Source organism: Mandrillus leucophaeus, unplaced genomic scaffold, assembly GCF_000951045.1.
Source record: "Mandrillus leucophaeus isolate KB7577 unplaced genomic scaffold, Mleu.le_1.0 Scaffold1, whole genome shotgun sequence".
Classification (NCBI taxonomy): Eukaryota; Metazoa; Chordata; class Mammalia; order Primates; family Cercopithecidae; genus Mandrillus; species Mandrillus leucophaeus.
In genome coordinates this window covers 17,123,609-17,143,050 of record NW_012098097.1, presented here as the reverse complement: position 1 = coordinate 17,143,050, position 19,442 = coordinate 17,123,609, and the positions used below count along the sequence as shown (strand labels likewise).

The 19,442-nt window shown below is 56.1% G+C and overlaps 1 protein-coding gene across 1 annotated transcript in view; it reads right to left on the bottom strand.

Annotated features, from left to right (window-relative positions):
* TBCD (tubulin folding cofactor D) overlaps positions 1-19,442 on the bottom strand; it is a 217,007-nt gene that overhangs the window by 79,150 nt on the left and 118,415 nt on the right. Inside the window, 1 exon segment of the mRNA XM_011970092.1 lies at positions 6,659-6,815. Coding sequence (XP_011825482.1) covers positions 6,659-6,815 — 157 coding nt within the window.

Genomic DNA, 19,442 nt, shown 5'->3' with positions numbered 1-19,442 from the left:
CCAACCATACTGAAAGGCCACATTTTACACTGAATTCGTGAAATTTGCTATTTGTTTAAATTACTATATTTAAAGTATGGAACATTGATTAATGAGGAAAGAATGGAAGAAAGAGAAGAAACTTAAAATCATCTACCATCCTAACCAGGTCTAAGCCTCTAAGGTCACTGCTGTTCAGTCCGGCTCAACAGCTCCTCTAAGGCAGCCAGACCAGCTGACACCAGGAGACACCAGGAGCTCCCGGCTTCCTCTCCCGGCAGTGCTCAGCAATTCGGACACAGACCACACGCTGCGCAAAGCCACAGCCACACTGCCAGGCAGCTCACCTGAAGCAAGAGCGGTGCGGAGACCAGCTTCTGGGGAGCCACGTGGGCTTCCGCAGGCAAAGCTGGCTCGGGAGGAACGACCACAGCCTGGCCCACTTCCACGGAGCCGGCTCCTGCCACGAGAAGTCAGTGTCACGATAGCTGCTGCTGCGTGTGTGTTTTACCGAACCTCACAGAATGTCGTAGGACAAATACAGCAACGCCTGAAAAACGCTGCTTTTAACTAACCACAGACTCCCAAGCTAATTCAAGCAATCAACTAGATATGGACCTACAACAAGTTGAACACTGTCCTGATTTGGACACTTACTAAAATGGCTCTAATTTTCTCATTCTCACAACAAAACTGGCTCATCGAGAAATACATACAAACAGGTTTAATGATGCTGGTTAAATATAAATATAAAAGCTCCTTCCTAAACGACGGCTCCAACAGGGCACCCAACGTCCCACGGGGGCCTCTCAGTTTCCCTTTGCAGGAACACCCTGATGACGTCACCACGTTCAGCTCCTGTCCGGGAACCTAGAGACACCGCAAGGCCGCGAGACGGGCCGGCCTGTCTGCGCTGAAACGTGCCCCAGGTGTCCCTGCCCGTTTGCTTTCGCTGGAGAAGTTTATACGAAACTTCACTAGGATTTCCCAACACAGAGAAATGGTCTGTGTCAAACAGAAAGGGATTCTCTTTCCTGTCCTTGTCAAGGGGACGTGCACGCCTCGACCTGTCCCAAGCTCCAGGCACCTCATTTTCGGCAGGTACGGCAAAGTACAGACCTCACCCCAGCTCAAGTTTTCTTATTTATATAGTATTTTATAGCAATAAAAAGCCAAATACACCGTTTTTACCTTAAGTAACAATAATTCTGTCATTTGAAAGTCAAACATTTAAAAAATATCAGACTAGTAATTTGTTAGCCATCCCTGTTTTTTGAACGCTGCAAATCATATCTTCCTTCACGTAAAACTGAGCCTGCCTAGGGCTGAATTCTCCTAACCCCGAAGAACCAAAGCTCACACTAATCCACACGGTGGTAAAACACGAGAAAGTTTTTACGTGCTTTCGAGTCACACCTGAGCTGACGTGGAGGCAGACATTGCCAGGTTTCACGTGCTTTCGAGTCACACCTGAGCTGGCGTGGAGGCTTTGCCAGGTTTCACGGGGTTAGTTAGGACTCTGGCGGTAACGGCCACTTAACTTTTCTTGAAAAACAAGAGTTGTCTTCCCCTGGAAGCTGTGCCACTGAGAAATACCAGTGAGAATAAGACGTAGCTTTGAGCAATGCCTGCCATTTCCTGATTTTCCAGGACAATCCTGCCCCCGAGGAAGAGATCTCGGATCTGCAGGCCTCGGCGGATCCTCCCTGGGCCGCGCGGCTCAGCAGGTTTGCTGCAGGTGGAGGCCGAGAGTCAGAGGCTGCCCGCAGGCAGGGGAGGGCCCTGTGGCTGCCTGGGCGGAGCTGATGTCAACATGAGCTGCTTACAAAAGAGTTTCAGGTGAGGAAATCACTGGACGCACAATGGCAACAGCAGCGTAGGGCTCGGCTTTCTTTTCCTTCTTGCAAATGAGATTGTGATTACTGGTTAGGAGGGATTTTGTAGATAACACACAACCACTCTGTCCCACTTTAACTTCACACTGTCCCTGCCCCTGAATCACACTCAGCTGTTCAGGGAAATCCATTCGCTACTCCAACAATTATCCCACCTCTGAAGCTACCTGTGTGCAACACTGAGGAAATCAGGTTTTCAAAACCAACGCTACCTCCAAAACATGGGAAAAGTTACCTGAGAAGCCCCTTTTGATATTTATAAAACAGGGACGGTATACATCCACACCATGAGGTGGAGGAACAGTTCATCCAAGGTGTTTTTAGCAAAAAGCCAGGAAACAATTAGAAAAAGTGAGCGAGCCACCAAACCCCCGAACTGACTCTCAGAAGAGCCAGGCACCCGAGGAGTGAGGAGCAGCTGCTGCCCCCATTTCCCTGCGGAAATTACACTCTGGTGCTCTGATCCCAAGCATGCACTGCCACAGGACCCACCGAAGAGCTGTGAAAGTTAGAGAAATCAAGATTGTATCACGTTCCCAAATGGACGGGCATAAAAGCTGGTAATTAAAATGTGGTCACTTATGACAAACCAAGGGAGGCAGATCTGGAAGGGCACACCCCAACCGATACCCGGGTGCGCAGGGCTCCTGGGCAGGGAGGCTCACACCAGCAGCATCCCACACGCTCACCTGGCGCAGCCTGACTCACAGCCTGCCCGGCCGGATGCCTGGAGCCTGCATGGGTCAGGGAGGGATGGGGCCCAGGTTCTCCAAGAACCCGTTGGACAAGCCTGACACCCAGGCCGGTGGGCACGGCTCCAAGGGCACCCTTGGGTCTGCGGCCGGGACGGTGCAGGTAAAGGGGCGAGAGGGGCACAATGCCAGCTCCAGGCTAAGGCGTCAGAAGCCTGTGAGCTGCGAGCCCTGAGGCCCCAGCAGCTGCTGGCTCGGTGTGCGCAGTGCGCACAAGGGAACCCGGGGGCCATGGTGGAGGCCCATCCAGGACGTCCAAAAACCAAAGCCCCACGAGATCAAAGCCAAGTGGGACCCAGGCCAGCACCACATGCCGGGGAGGACCTGGCTGTGTAGTCCAGGCTACTCCAGAAACTCACGTCCTTCTTCAAGCCTGCAGCCCACAGCGCGTCCTACAGTCCTTCAGGCCTAACCCAGAAACTCAGGAGTCCCAGGGCCCCCCTTTTGCACGCCCCGCCCAACGTGCCCCAGACAGAAGTCACACTCACCCCGACCACACCTCCCACCGTGGGCCCCACACAGCCCCGGGGGCACCCCCACAGCACGATGGGGCACTGGGCAGACCACGGCCATGCCAGTGCCGGTCCACACACGGCAGCTGCTCCAGAAGAGGAGCCCCGGTCAGGACCCTCACGGGGCCTACAGGAGCCTGTGCAGGGGCAGCTCAAGGGGCTCCAAAGTGAGGAAGATGACCCTGGAGCAAGAGGCTCCCCTGTGGAAACTGTGCAAAGGAACAGGAACCCAGCCCGGAATGTTCATGCCTGAGAGAGAGCGAACAGATCGCCGAGCGGCCCCAGCCTCCGCAAAGACCCCAGCCTCCGTGGAGACCCCAGCCTCCGTGAAGGTCCCAGCCTCCGTAGAGACTCCAGCCTCCGTGAAGGTCCCAGCCTCCGTGGAGACCCCAGCCTCCGTGAAGGTCCCAGCCTCCGTGAAGACCCCAGCCTCCGTGAAGGTCCCAGCCTCCGTGAAGGTCCCAGCCTCCGTGAATCAGGCCTAAGAATAAGTGAGCAAGTCACCGAGCGGCGCCAACCTCCACAAAGCACAGGGCCCACCTGCACCAGGACTACCGACCGGCTGGCCCCCAGCCTTCCACACCCACACCAAGGCCAGGCTCCACGCACGTCGGCAGGTTTTTACAGATACTTTACTCTGGAACGATGAGGTCTAACGTTGCCAAAGGCAGAAGTTATTAATCTGCCTGTCCAGGACCTTCAGTAAGAACTTTCTTGCTCATGACTTTTCTCTCCAGTCCCAGCTGAGCTGCCAACCCTGTCCAGTAGCGGGGACTTGACTTGTTCGGATGGTTCCGCCTGCAACTCTCCGAAGTCAGCACCTGATCTGGAGACTCTCATTACAGTCACCCTCCAGTGGGATCAGCTTTCCCCCAAAACAGAGAACCAATGAGTTATGGCTCACATGCGGCCCCGGGCTCCGTGCCCACCTAGACGCTCTCCCAGGTGAGTGGGGGTTTTGCCTCCCCCCCATCTCCTGTGCCAGCCCTCAGCCCTGGCCCTGCCCCTCCTGTGACACTGGACCAGAGAGTTCCTCCCAGGAGGAAGGGTAGATCCAGGTTCCAGTGACGTTGACACTCTTAGACAAAATATGAGGCTGGAAAGGAAATCCGTGAGGATTTTCACTGTGAAATGGGAGCCACCATCTGAGGAGCCGGATTCAGCCGAAAACGTCACCCGTCTGAATCACGGGTCTTTCCAGGGCCTCACAGAAGGGGGTAAGGAGCTTCTCAGCCACGAGGCAGCGCCGAGCCCCCGGCCAGGGCCTGGGAGTTGCTGCCCAGACGGGCCTGGCTCAGAAGCTGTCGGCCACAAGGTGCCGGACAAGTGTCTTCAGTGCTGTCCTGACTTCCTCAGTGAAACCGGAATGCGGTGGCACCTGCCCACCTCACAGGGCTGCTAAAGCTCCTCAGTGAAACCGGAATGCGGTGGCACCTGCCCACCTCTCAGGGCTGCTAAAGAAACCGAGTGAGTTATCAGTGTAAGGAAGTTTTCTCATTCTCTGACTATTCATATAAACAATGAGAGAAATTTTTTTGCTTTCACTGCCTAGTTGCAGGATCAACTTCCTAAAAGTGCAGGAGCAGGGCAAGGAAGTAACAGGAAGAGCCTTTCCTGAGGCTGATCACACTCAAGAGCTCCCGCACACAGACAGCAGGGGAGCAGGCTGGCACGGGCACGTGGCAGGGCCTCAGGAGCTCAGCAGGGGCCCAAAGCCGGGCCTCTCCGTCTTTCCATCTTCTCTGCTCCACTCTGCAAGGTACTGCTGCTCCCTGAAGACCACCAGCAGCCAAGCCCCTGCCCAGCAGCGCCACCAGAGTGGCCACTGGGGACAGCAGCGGACAGCGGCCACACCTGCTCCCAGCCACCCCAGACCTCCCTGACCTCAGGTAAGCCACACTCTCCACAACACATTGGCCAGCACCAGCACCCTCCAGCCGCGCTGCTCTCCTCTGAAGAGGAGCAGGACAGGAGGGATGTGCATGTTCACAGCTGCCTCGGGAAACACAGGACCTCCCTGGATAGGAGGAGGACCCTCAGCCCCTCTCAGGCTGATGCAAGAATCTAGACTACAAGACGCCGGCCACGTGCTGCAGGCCCAGGAAAGTAACAGGGTTGAGCTCCCTCTCTGGCGCTCTGAGTATTTGGTAAGACGGAACAGCAGTGGGCAAGAACAAGAGACAGTGCCTGTCACCAAGACCCTTGGGAGCCCATGCCGGTGTGTGGCTCACGAACTGCTTGTCGGACAGAGCCAGTGGCACCTCCACCCGGGGGGTTCACTGCGGGTGCTCACAGGGCGTGGGGAGCAGAGGGGACCCGGCACTTCAGCCTGAGCCTGCCACCAGGTGCATCTACCACCAGCGCCCCACCCGCCCAGACCAAAGGAGCAGCCCTTCCAGGTGGAAGCCGCAGGCGCTGCATCTCGTGACCCCCACAGGGGCCGGCCAGCTCCTGGGCAGCTTCAGGAGCTTCATTCTGAAGTCAGCTTCCCCAGTTCATTTCCTAGTGAAAGTTGTCGGGTGAAGTGCGGGTGTGAAACCTCGTGATGATTCAGCCGTGGGCTCACACGCCCATGATGCACAGTGACGCCGAGTCGCCTTCCTCGGTGTCCCGCCTCCAGCTCCTTCATGCACAACAAGAAAGGAAGCGCCTGCCTTCTTCAGCACAAAAGAACTCATTTCAGTCCAAAGGCAGGTACAAAACCAGTGTACGTGGCTGGATTGAATCCAATCATTTCCTACGCTGGGGGCACATCTGTTCTGCATGTTTCCTCAGCAAAAAATATCGGCTCCTGAAAGTCGCTGGCACCAGACATCACCATGGGGCTCAGCTGGGTGCGTGCACTGGACACCGAGGCAGGGCCCCGCCCACCACAGGCCGCACAGCTTCTGAGGTTCTGGTGACCACATGAAACCTGCTGGCTTCAGTTCTTTCATCAGGAAGCCAGAGGGAAAAATGGCTTCCTCCTGCCCAGAGGTTCTGAAGTGTCCACTTACATCTCAGAGGAGATGAAACCAGGCAAGCGAAGGCTGTTGCTACTGAATATTCTCTCAAGTGCTGGTCCACAAAAACACAAAATCCAGCTCCTCAACAAAAACAAACACCGTTTAAAGACTTCCATGTCCAACATGCCTGCCGTATTCCAGAGGAACTTGAAAGGAGATAGAGACAGGAATTCGCCTCTCGGTAAGACCCATGACTGCAGGGGGCGGCACAGGCGACTCCCGTGCCCCACTTGCTTCCTCCCATGCCACCCAGGATGCCTCCACCTGCCCCCAAGAATCTGCTGCCTGCAGGGTGGCCAAGACCTCCAGAATGTTCCTCCCACACATTTCCACTCCACTTGCTCCTCCACAGAAAAGGAACTTGACCTCTGAGCAGTGGCTTTGTCACAGATCCTCTGGTCAAGGAATTTCACCTGTTCATGAGCATCTGCCGTGCACACCTCTCACGGGGAAGACGACACACGGTGCCATCAGGGCACATGGCGCGTCCGAGGCGCCTCGACGAATGGGCCTACCTAGAGATGGCAGTCACAAAGGGCTTCAGCTCCTGAGGCTCGTAGGCACGCGCGAAGGCCCAGCACACATAGCAGGCAGCGTCCCTGACGTTGGTGCCCACGCTGCAGGAGCCCCGCTTCTCGTCGTAAGTCAGCGCCTTCAGGATCACGGCGACAACTGGGCAAGGAAAAGAGAAAAGATGGTGAGGAGCAGACCACACGGGCAACGCGTGAGGCTTCAGAGAAGCAGGACTCAGGGCCGGAGCACAGCCATGGCGCCAGATGAGTGAGGCACACAAGCCACGTGGGGCCCACCCAGAGGCTTGGGGCTCCTGTGAGAGCCACGGCCTGGTCAGAAAACAGGCCTCCGAAAAAAAGACACAGGCCGACCAACTCAGATCCAGGGAAAGGATTTTTTACAAGTGACGTGAAGAAGCAAAAGCTCCTTCAGAACAGCACACAATGCCACCCGGGGGTCTGCCGTGTCTGAGGAGACTCAAGGAAACGCGGCTCCCACCAGGCAGGGAGGGAGAGGAGCCGTTGGTTCAGGGGAGGGAGAGGAGTCGCTGGTTCAGGGGAGGGAGAGGAGTCGCTGGTTCAGGGGAGGGAGAGGAGTCGCTGGTTCAGGGGAGGGAGAGGAGTCGCTGGTTCAGGGGAGGGAGAGGAGTCGCTGGTTCAGGGGAGGGAGAGGTGCCACTGGTTTAGGGGAGAGAGAGGTGCCACTGGTTTAGGGGAGGGAGAGGTGCAGATGTCGTGCTGTCACAGTCACGCAAAGGTAGAGCGTCCCAGGGGATGCCTGGCTCTGCCCAGAGCAGGTCTGGGGGGAACCAGGATGAAAATGCAAAGCTGGCCGTGGCACCTTCAGTGTTGACTTCAGGAACCATACGTGCAGGGTTCCTATGCAAAACGGCTATGTAGGGAAATCCGAGGTAGGTGTGGATTATCCTTCCAGCTCCATTTAAAAGTGGGTTAGGCCGGGCACGGTGGCTCAAGCCTGTAATCCCAGCACTTTGGGAGGCCGAGACGGGCGGATCACGAGGTCAGGAGATCGCGACCATCCTCGCTGACACGGTGAAACCCCGTCTCTACTAAAAAATACAAAAAACTAGCCGGGCGAGGTGGCGGGCGCCTGTAGTCCCAGCTACTCGGGAGGCTGAGGCAGGAGAATGGCGTGAACCCGGGAGGCGGAGCTTGCAGTGAGCTGAGATCCGGCCACTGCACTCCAGCCCGGGCGACAGAGCAACACTCCGTCTCAAAAAAAAAAAAAAAAAAAAGACAGTGGGTTAATGAGTAATGTGATATCACACCCGTGTGTGATTTCATTTATTTCTTATTTTTTTTGAGACAGGGTCTGGCTCTGTCTCCCAGGCTGGAGCACAGTGCTACAATCTTGGCTCACTGCAGCTTCCACCTCCCAGGCTCAAGCAATCCTCCCTCCTCAGCCACCCGAGCAGCTGAGACTACAGGCATGCCACCATCACACTCAGATACTTTTTAAATTTTCTGTAGAGATGGGATCTCGCCTTGTTGCCCAGGCTACACATGATTTTTTACGTAGACACGAGAGGATTTTAGGACATGTGGTGTAAGTATATTGGGATGTTCCAAGGAGCTCAAGTTTTACTGTATTTGTTTGATTTATTAGGTTCATATATTTCAAGTGCTTTGGAATAAATACTTGAGATCAACTGCTGAACAAAGAAAACGGAACACAGCTATGAAGCCAGCGATGGAGACCCACGGAGCCAGGAGGAGCACCCAAGTCCCCAACCCAGCTCCGCCTCCCGGACAAGCACTCCTCCCCAGGACGCCCTCGTGCTGAAGCACCCACACACCCAGGGCCTCACTCAGGGCTCTGCACACAACCCCCTCCATGCACACGCTGTCTGTACACTTCACACCCACCGACCGAGTTCACTGACACCACACACAGTCTGAGAAAAGGCACTCCAGGCATGGACACACGAGAGGCCGGTTATTTGCACATGCAGCTGTCATCGGATACATTATCTCCCAGAAGAACGCGCCTAGAAATGATCTTAGGCAAAACACCATAAGCAACAACTGTAGGACTATGAATATTATATGCAAATTTCCCCTCTGACTTTTTGCATCTAAGGATCTTTATGGTCCATAAATAGCAATAAAAATGGATGTTTCTGCACAGTTTATTTTATATACATATGGTGATTACTTTTAATAAGATTATCACATTTATACACTTACTAAAACTACATAAAAATGAACTTTCTTCAAAACAGAAAGTTCAAAGATACCGCGGTATCAAGGATGTGAAATTCGCCAGAGTAAGCAGCTGGGGAAACTGCCTCCTCTCAGCCCAGCCACAACGCAGGGCACCGCACACAGAGGCCCAGGGGAGCGGCAGGACATTCCGGGGTCCCCGCCAGACACCAAGGTCTCCCCAGCCTACCTGGGGCCCAGCCCTCTCCCGCCTCATTTCCTCAGGACACTCCACCTGGATGTGCTGCAGGCTTCTTCAAGCCCAGTGCCCAGAGCAGAGGCGTCCTCTGGTGTAGCGCCCATGCCCACGGCCAGCCCTCCCCTCGGATGCAGCTCAGGGCTGGCTCCTCCTCACTCCTCCACATCCAGACACAGCGCCATTCCCAGAGCACACCCCAACTGCGGCAGTCATGCCTCCACAGGACCCAACAGCTCCCTCCCACCGTGGTCAGACCACCACCAGCTCTCACCCCAGGACCCCACAACTCACTCTGGAAGGCCCCGCATGGCCACACAGAGCAGCTCCGCGTTCCCTCTCTCAGCCATGACTCCCTCCTGCAAAGCACCTCCTGGAGCCTTCTCCGCCTGGGGGCCCTGTGCTCTCCAAGGCCCTCCTCACACAGGTCAGAGCCGGCAGCACCATCACCGGCAGGAGGCACTGAGAGTAACGGCCAGTGCGGCCATCAATCCGCAACCCAGAACCTGCTGGATGATTTGCAAGAGTATCTCTCACTTCTTGTAAATGTCGAACGTTTTCCTTCTACAAAGGGAAAGAGTGAGGATTACGGAATGCGTGTGAGACGTGAAACCAAACACAATAGGGCGACTGTGCGAGAGAAAACCACTGAATCTAACAAGCGGGTTCAAGATGATTATCTCGATCTGAACTAAACCAAATCTGTAACACCCAAAAGGCCATCAGTTGTTTGCCCTGCAACGTCCACTCTGAGCCTTCTCTACGGCTCATGTTCACTTTCTGTGCTAACAGGGCAGCCTGTTCGTGACCAACACACATCAAAACTAATAGGCTGTGGCACCTCCAGGAGGAAAAGCGTGACACAAATGTGGCATCCCTGCCAGTCCAGGTCCCCAAGGGCAGCCACTGCAATGCCACTCCAGGGCACAAACGTGGTGTCCCCGCCAGGCCAGGTCCCCAGGGACAGCCACTGCAATGCCACTCCAGGCGGCCCCAGGCACAACCACCCAGCAACTCCACCGCCTCGGGCATCTGGGTGCAAACCGCTGAGTCCCAATTTATCCATCCACCGGACAGAACCGATTCCCAACAGACAACCACGAGTGGCAGTGGCCAGTGTGGACACTGGTCTCAGGCCCCCCCACGCCCAACGTGTGCACCTGGACACTGGTTGGCAGCCCTGTGAGAAGCCCCCAAGGGAGGACACAGACCCCCCCCCACCCCAGGCCACTGAGGCGCTGCGGGAGCTGATCCCGCCACACCCCCAGGACCTGACCTGGGTCGGGGAGCCCAGGTTTCTCTCCCCAAGTCCGTGAGAGCTGGTTCTCTTCAGCACCAGTGTAGTCAGCTGCTGGGATGAATCAGCTACCCAGAGACAGCTGTGCAGACACGACGTCCACTAACAGGCATCTGGGCCAACACACACGCAGGCCTTCCTTCAGTCTGACCAGCACTTCCTGCTGGAAACTGATGGCGGAGGAGGTCTAGCCAGAGGCCGACCGGGCCGCTCCTCTGTTTTAAGGAGAAGATGCCGGTTCCTGAGAGGGCTGTGGGTGGCCACGCACACTGGGCAGCTCTCCCCGGCTGTGGACAGAGTCACAGAGGTGTGGGCTTCCCGCTGTCCTCCCTGTGCTCCCGCAGGGCTGAGTCCCAGCAGCAGGGAGCAAAGCCTACCCCCACCTCAGCTTCTGGGGCCTCTGCCCAAGTGGCAGTGCTGCTACAGGCGTCCAGAAGGGCCCAGCCGGCCTCCTTCCAGGCCAGGCCACAGCGCAAAGTCCTGGGGCCTTTCTCCTTGCCCTCCTGCCGCTCAGAAACCTCCAATCCTGTTCCATGACACCCGCAACAGACGTCAGGGCCCCACATGCCAGCACACGTGAAGCGGCAGCTGCCAAGGCCTGGCTGCTGGCGACATCCTAGGGAGCCCTAGAAGCTGAGGATGTTTCTCCTCGCAGGTCCCTGGAAAGGATCTAATTTGCACAAAGTAAAACAGCTTGAGAGGGTATGAGATGATCAGTTTCCTTAACAAGAACAGAAAAATCAAGCCTCTTGGCTCTGAGGCATCCCAGGGTGGCAGGTGCTATATCCTGGGGTGAAAAATGGAGTGAGGCCTGCTTCTCCTGCTCAGGGTAAAGAGGAAGCCTTGGGCTGCCAGCTCTGACATCTCGGGACCCCGAACACAAGGGGCAGGCCAGCCTCGGTAGCCAGGCACCTGGGCGACCACAAAGCTGGGGGAGGGGCACGTGGAACAGAAACTCCTTTGCCATAAACTTTTATATAAAGTCATTATCAGAAAAAAATTTCAAAAACAACTCTTTCCAGATTCAACAGGTTTAAAATAAGGAAACTATCCAATAGCTCTGAACAAAAACCTTTCTCATGGTTCCAATTACACACAGCAAATGCATGTCGAGTATAGAACATACCCCAGGAGGCTTCCTTTTGGCAACCCAAGCCCAGCCATGTAATTTAAAAACCCTTCTCTCTAGACAGCTTGTCATTTGTTGAACACCAATCGCCTCAGGAAAAAGCAGCCTCCAGGTGACAGAAACAACTTAACCCTCGGAGCACCACAGCCCCCTGCAGTATGCGACCCCAAGGGGCAGAAGGGATCCAGGCATTCTCTGCAAAGGCAGAAATAATCCCTCTACAAAAAATCGTCATATAGTTACACCTTCTGATAACTAATGAGGTTTTACTAATTTTAAAAACAAACATCACTTCTAGGCATAAACTGCATCGTGCTGGACTCCTGCAGACACAGCTGGTGCAGACTGTATCGCCCCGTCAGGCCTTCCCATTTCGGCACTGGCCGGTGAGGGCTGGGCACGGTGCAGCGAGTACCCCCACAGCACAGACAGCCCGCCACATCCTCCGCGAGGAAGGCGTGGGACCGTGGGCACCTCCCGCGTAGCCCAGAGCGGGTGGCTGTGGGCAGGGGGTGTCTCCCTGACTGCTCGGGCCCCTCCAGAGCACTAAGCCACCCTCCCACAATGGGGCTGATGTGGAGGGAGCCTCGGCCTGGGTGCAGAGCCCGAGCGCAGGAAACGCAGCTCCCAAGAGCCCTGCAGACCTTCCCTTCAGCACCAGCACACACAGCCATGGCTCCTGTCCCAAAAATGCAGTTCAACTTGCTCAGAAAAAAAAAATGCCAGGGTTGAATTTGCTAGGGGGCAAGAGGCAGTGATGGACAGAACACCTGGTTCCACTGACATCTGGGTTTCCAGTTCCCACAGGATGTGTTAGAGGAGCCATCCCAGAGGCCTCAGCTGCCTGCAGGGAGCAGCCTCACGTCTGCCACACCTGCCACGCTGCACAGCACAGACTTGGTGCTTGGCCTGCCCCTGGGGCACAAGGAGCCCCACCCACCAACAGGAGCAGAACCCCACTGTCCCCACGATGCCCAGGGGAGGGATGCTCCCAGCATCTTCCTGTGCTGCTGGGGGTGAGTACCCAGATATGCATCACCTGCCCTGCTCTCCCCCACTGCTCCAAGCACACCCCCCAGCCTCGGTGGATCACGCACCAAAAGCCCCAAGCCCACTCTTTCCACAGGAAAGTCACCCGGCCACGCTGGCCCAGCAGCTCTCCCACCTGTGCCTGTGAACTGAGACCCCACCTGCCACCACCCACTGTGCAGGGTCTAAGAGTCAAGGACCCTCTGTCAAGGTGCTGGGGACAGTCATGAGCCCCCACCATACGGAGGCACGCAGTCCAGGCCAGGTGTATGACACACCCTAGCCAACACGAAGACACAGAGCCCGGGTCACCCAACTGTCCCCAAGCTCAGATTCTTACAGTTGTTAAAATAAGAGCACAGAACGTCTCTGCTGTGAAAGGCCACGTCCGGGAGAGCACAGAGAGCCGGCACTCGATCTGTCTGGGAGGCGGCGACGAGGAAGCCCCACAGGCTGGGCACCCACAGGTCACAAAGCAGCTTTCTGTTCTCTGCACTACATTTGTTTCTTCATGAAATTAGAAAGTCAGATGCTTCAAAGAGCCCTGGAAGCACACGTGAAGCTGGTAAATCACACGAGAGATGACACCTCTCTCTAAGGAAGTCCCAGGCCACAACACAGACGGCAGCCACGCCACAAACCTCCTGGGGAGCGTCAACGGCGGGCAGCTCCCTTCACTGGGAAGACGGCGCCTAAGAACACTGGTTAAGAACTTCCAGCACCAAAACTGTAAATGCTGCACCCAGTGAAGATGCTTTTGCCTTTAATCCTGAGGGTGTTAACTCACTCAGCCGCCACCTCGGACCGCCACTGTGAGGCGTGTGAAAGGCTTGAGAAGCACAACTCCATAAAAGCCTCCGCGTGAAAACCAGACAGGACTGAACTGGGCCCCTGCTGCCCTCTCTGCCCCCTTCACCCACCTCTGCTATCAGGCAGCACCTCCTACTCCTCTCCAGGTTCCTCACCAATCCTGCTCTCCCAACAGGATCTGAGGCTGCAGCAGGAGCCACGTGCTGCTTCCCAAGGAGGCTCACAGTCTGAGCCCGGGGAAGGCACCCAGTCCCTCCAGCGGTCAATGCTGGGCTCAGGGGCGCTGATGAGCAGACTTTTGGGAGGGCACTGGGTACAAAGACTGTGTCCTGAGCACTGCCCCCCAACCAGCACCCTCCCTGCTCACACGGGACCACACTGCCTGGAACTCCACTAGCTCGCTACTCGTACACAGTCGGCGCAACCTTATCGTGAGTGCTTCTCTCCCGGTCTTTCTCCGAGAACACAGATCACTTGCAATTTTTAAGAACTGCTTAAGCCGTCGCTATCGGAGAGCTTTCCCTAGGACCTGGCTGGAGCACGGTCACCCTCATCACTGACGGGTCCTGTAGAGACACCGCTTGGCCTCCATGCTGCGCCCAGGGCTGTGAGGCCACAGCACCTCCAGGTTCCAGGCACACAGCACAGTCCAAAGCCCTGGGAAGAAATGCTTCTCCTCCTCCTGGGGGCATCTGCCACCCAGCTGCAGCCAATGTGGTGAAGCAGTGGTCTGAGGACAAAGCCTGGACAGACACAGGCACCACGAGGAGGGCGGGGCCAGCACACCAAGGTCTGGTTCCCACAGTGTGCTTGGTCCCTGGGCTACTGGAAAGCAACACAAAGAAATTACGATCCAATCCTCGTATCTTCACTTTTTTAAGCCTCCCGAGAGAGGTCAAGAGGTCAACACAAAAGGTGGTCGGCTCCATTCCCCCCAGCAACCCTCTCCCCAGCCACTCCGCAAGAACAAGGAGAACAAGGAGGGGCAGCGTCACCAGATACCCCCACTCAGAGCTCACACTGACAAAGTCACACCCGCACGCCGGCAGCCACCTCGGGCGCACGAGAGGACAGACACCCGGCCCCGCTTGACCGAAGGAGGCCCCCGGCCTGGGGTGGCCACCTGGACGTCCGTAACCCCACAGGTGACTGATTTCTGCCACAGCGGAGCCGGGGCTGGCCACACAGGTGCGCGGGCAGAGAAGCCAACTCACTGTAGAAAACAGCTCCTAAGCTAACAAGACATGGTGGAGCCACTCTCCTGTGCTCAAAATACATCATTTACTTAGAAATCACCCTCAAATCGAAAAATAAACCACCCATTTACTAAATTTTTAATTTACTAAATTTTTAATTTTTTCAATACAGACGCTAAGAACCCACACTTTGAAACATTTTTCTCTAAGACTGAGAGATTATACTTGTTATAAATCTCCTGTTAGGCCTCATCACACGTTACTCACCCAAACTGCAAGGAGGAAGGAACCCAAGGCCATGCTCCCACCTCCCCATCTAGTGCTGTCCAGGCCAAAGACCCCCAGGCTGGTCTCTGGGTGAAGGCTCCTCTGCTGAGGGGCTGCCTGGCCCGGCTCTGGCTCCTCTGCTGAGTGGCTGCCTGGCCCGGCTCTGGCTCCTCTGCTGAGTGGCTGCCTGGCCCAGCTCTGGCTCCTCTGCTGAGTGGCTGTCTCTTATACACATCTAGATGTGTATAAGAGACAGGTTCCAATGGGCAGGGCTGACAACCACAATCACGGCCCTCTCTGGACACTTGGCCAGTGCACGGCCACACCAGGGCTGGGCTCAGGTCTCTGGACACACGGCCAGTGCACGGCCACACCAGGGCTGGGCTCAGGTCTCTGGACACACGGCCAGTGCACGGCAACACCAGGGCTGGGCTCAGGTCTCTTGACAGCCCTGGATCTGAGTTTAAGGGATGACTATTGATATAAACAAACACTGATTTTATGCCCACACAGCTTTATTTCTCCATCCACTGATCCATCCCCCAAGAAAGAAAAGCATCACGCGAACAGCCAACACCAGCAGCCGACGTGAACCAGCAGCTGCCGTGAGGTGGAATTCAGGGCTCGCCGGGCTCACAGCCCAGACCTGCAGCATGAATGTGTGCCCCCAGCCGGCTGCACATCCCAAGCCCAGCGCTGACAGGAGTGGGTGGGTCCCTGACCACCAGGGCCTGCCCTACGCACGGCCTCTGGGGCTGCCGCTGGCGCAAGGCTGTGCATCCTGTGCAGCTGACCCCCCCGCCAGCAGCAGGCAGTAACAGGCACCACCCCCACCCTGCAGCACCTGGGACAAAGCTGCCAATGCCCACACTCTTCTTGTGATGGGCCACAGCTATATTAAAATTAAACACAAGCGACAGCTCCTGAAGAGCTCCTCCCCTGAGTACCCGGCTGCCCTGCGTCCAGGGCCGGGTGCAGTGGCCGTGTCCCAGTGCTGCCCTCCAGAGCATCCAACAAGGGCCTCCTGGCCTCCCCCAGGGGTGGAGCAGAGACCCTCTGCTTGGACAAAGGGACGTGCTTCTCACACAGCCCGGACACGGGCGAACAGACAGGGCAAGGGCGCTGGGGTGGAACCGAACCCCGTCCAGGGAGACCCACGGTGCCTGCAAGCACAGCACACAAGGACGACCACAGATGGCAGAAGACGCCAGCGCTCTCTCCATTATCCAACAAAGCCAGTGGCGTCTGCTGGCTCCGCGCCGTCACAGTGGGCACCGCATTCCAGCGTGGCCAGCCCTGCTCAGGTTCCTGTTCTAAGTTAGAACCATTTCTGTTCAAGCAATCCCAAGTAATGGCTGTTTGCAAATTAAACAGCCTCAGGATCTCCTGAGCCACTGTCACTGGTTCATGAAACCCACTGTGGTTCCTTCCACCTGTGTCTGTCCCCCTCGCTGTCCCCTCACTGCCACCCGAGCAGCCACCACAGGGAGAAGAGCCAGTCAGTTCCTGCCCCTCCACCACTGCGAAAGGCCACCAGAGGGGAGGGACGCTCAGCGCAGCGTGACCGCCATGCGGGGGGCGGGGGCCCTCCCTGAAGCCAGGGCGCTCCTGCCCGCTCTGCTCAACATCGGGCGCGGGCACTCAGAACGCCCACAGCTAATGACAGAGTGGCTCAAGCACAACAACTTGAAAGAAGCAAAAACAGGCGTTCGGGAGAATTAAAGGCTCAACCAGGAAGTCAGGGACCAGTTCTGCCATGACTCACTGCCTGGGACTCCCAGCCCCCATACTCAGACCGCCACTGGCCCCAAGACGGTGTCCTGGCACCGGCCCTTCAGAAGCAGCAGGGCCCAGAGGACCGCAGTGCTGGAGCTGACACCCAAGGACACACAAAGTCCAAGAGCAAGACCCCGAGGCCCAGGGTCAGACGGCTGGGGAGGCCAAAGGCCACGTCACCAGTGCACAGTGACTGACAAGCCTGCTGCCCGTCTCCAACCCAGTTACCTCAAGGGTTTCCTTCTGTTCCCAACTTACCGCCCACTGATGAATCTTTCTGGGTCACTGCCATGACCAGGCAGGACAGGTGGCTCTGAAGACACTTTATTCAGGTGAGTCTGGGCAGCAGCCCCCACTAAGGACTGGAATCTTTCCACAGCCACACTCCCGGCGGGCAGGCCCTGGCCTCCAGCCTCTGCTGGTCCTCAGGAGCCTGTCCACAATTCTGACTCCAACCTCCACTCTTTGTCCTCACTACAGGGCACACTTGGAGTCTACACTGCTGGAAACCACAGAGCAACTTCCGTAGCCCTGAAGTCACAGCCGGTGTGTCTGCTCACCCAACAGGACACGCGCGACCCACGAGACCCACTCTCCTGAAAGCCAGGGTGTCCGTGTAGGGAGGACTCAGACCCAGCAGGCTCCTCATGGCCTCTTGGGGTCCTGAGCAACGACAATGAGGGTGGGACTCGGGGTTGCCACGCAGCCTGGCCCCGGCCTTGCCACCCAAGACCCCCGGCCCCACAGAGACACTGAGAGCCACACTCATACCCACTGCAGGAAGCACCACCTGACAGCAGTTCTCTCATCAAGACAAAGTCCCAGCAAGTCCACATGGGGCAGCCCCAGGCAGCCACCCACGAGCCGCACCCTCCTTGCCACCAAGCGGGGATCCTAAGACAGCCAAGGCCGGGCTGAGCGGGGCCCGTTCACACCAACAGGCCCTTCACACAGTCGATTTTCCACCCACAGGAGGGTCAGAAACTGTGAAGATGAGTACAAGGACAACACGGTAACCTCACCTCAGGCACTTTCAAAAGCAACCCTAAAAAGTGTCCTGTCTGTGAGGCACACCCAGCGAACCAGGCAGTCCTCACAGCACTGTCATCACCAGAAGCCCGAGCGAGCTACTTTCACAAGCAAAACCTGAATTTCAAGTCAACTGGGATTCTCCAGCCGTAGTACCTGTATAACTCCCCAGCCAGACTGGCCAACCTGCATTTTATTTTAAATGCCGAATGGGCCTGGAGCTAGCAAAAACACGGAAGACAACAAACTTAGGAAGGTGTGAAAATAAGTTTAGTAGGTAAAGGGTTTTTTCCAGGCAGAAAGATGTTCATTAGAAGATTCATGAAGAGGTTGCTTTCCGCACATAGTGCATAACCAAACATAACTAGATCACTTCATGTTCCTATGTCACAGCTTAGCTTTGACCCAAAACCATGAATTTCAACTTTTAAAAACAACAAAAGCTGGCTGGGCACAATGGCTCATGCCTGTAATCCCAGCCCTTGGGAGGCTGAGGCGGGAGGATCACTTGAGCACAGGAGTTCGAGACCAGCCTGGACAACATAGGGAGATTCCATCTCTACAAAAACATACAAAAGTTAGCCAGGTATGGTGGTGTGCACCTGTAGCCCCAGCTACTTGGGAGGCTGAGGTAGGAGGATCGCTTGAGCCTGGGAAGTCAAGGCTGCTGTGAGCTGGGATCAAACCACTGTACTCCTGGCTGAGTGACACAGCAAGACCCTGTTTCAAAAAAAACAAAAACAAATTAAAATAACAAAGGTAAAACCATGAGGCGCAAGCAGCAAGGCTGTACCATCCGCATGGCTGCTGTGGATGTGTCAGGTAACAACACCTGACAAGCAGCAAGGCTGTACCATCCGCATGACTGCTGTGGATACGTCAGGTAACACCACCTGACAAGCAGCAAGGCTGCACCATCCGCGTGGCTGCTGTGGACGTGTCAGGTAACAACACCTGACAAGCAGCAAGGTTGCACCATCCGCGTGGCTGCTGTGGATGACAGCCCTGGATCTGAGTTTAAGGGATGACTATTGATATAAACAAACACTGATTTTATGCGTCTCTGGGTGAAGGCTCCTCTGCTGAGGGGCTGCCTGGCCCGGCTCTGGCTCCTCTGCTGAGTGGCTGCCTGGCCCGGCTCTGGCTCCTCTGCTGAGTGGCTGCCTGGCCCAGCTCTGGCTCCTGGGCTGAGTGGCTGCCTGGCCCGGCTCTGGCTCCTCTGCTGAGTGGCTGCCTGGCCCGGCTCTGGCTCCTGGGCTGAGTGGCTGCCTGGCCCGGCTCTGGCTCCTGGGCTGAGTGGCTGCCTGGCCCGGCTCTATCCACAGAGGCTCAGGCTCTCCAGGCAGACATTATGCAAACCCTTCTGCCTAAAAATCTGACAAATATAAAATGATGGAAATAAATATAAACTCACACCACAATAAAAGACCTGCAGGTTTTTAGAAGTATTGTCTACCTCTTAACAATTTTAAACATTCTCTATGAAAGTACCTTACTTTCTAAAATGAGCTGTAATACTAACAAAACATTTACTTGAAAATTCCCTATTAAAATTCCTGTACTTTAGCCATCCTATGCCCACTGACTCACTCCCTAGAAGAGAGATGTGAAAAGCCCAGTGTGTGCCACGGCCGCACCAGCACAACTTGGTGAGGTGCAAAGACTCCCACATCTTTAGAGGAAAACCTTGTCAAAATAAATCTGTGAGTTCATCCAGTTGCAGTTCCAATGGGCAGGGCTGACAACCACAATCACGGCCCTCTCTGGACACTTGGCCAGTGCACGGCCACACCAGGGCTGGGCTCAGGTCTCTGGACACACGGCCAGTGCACGGC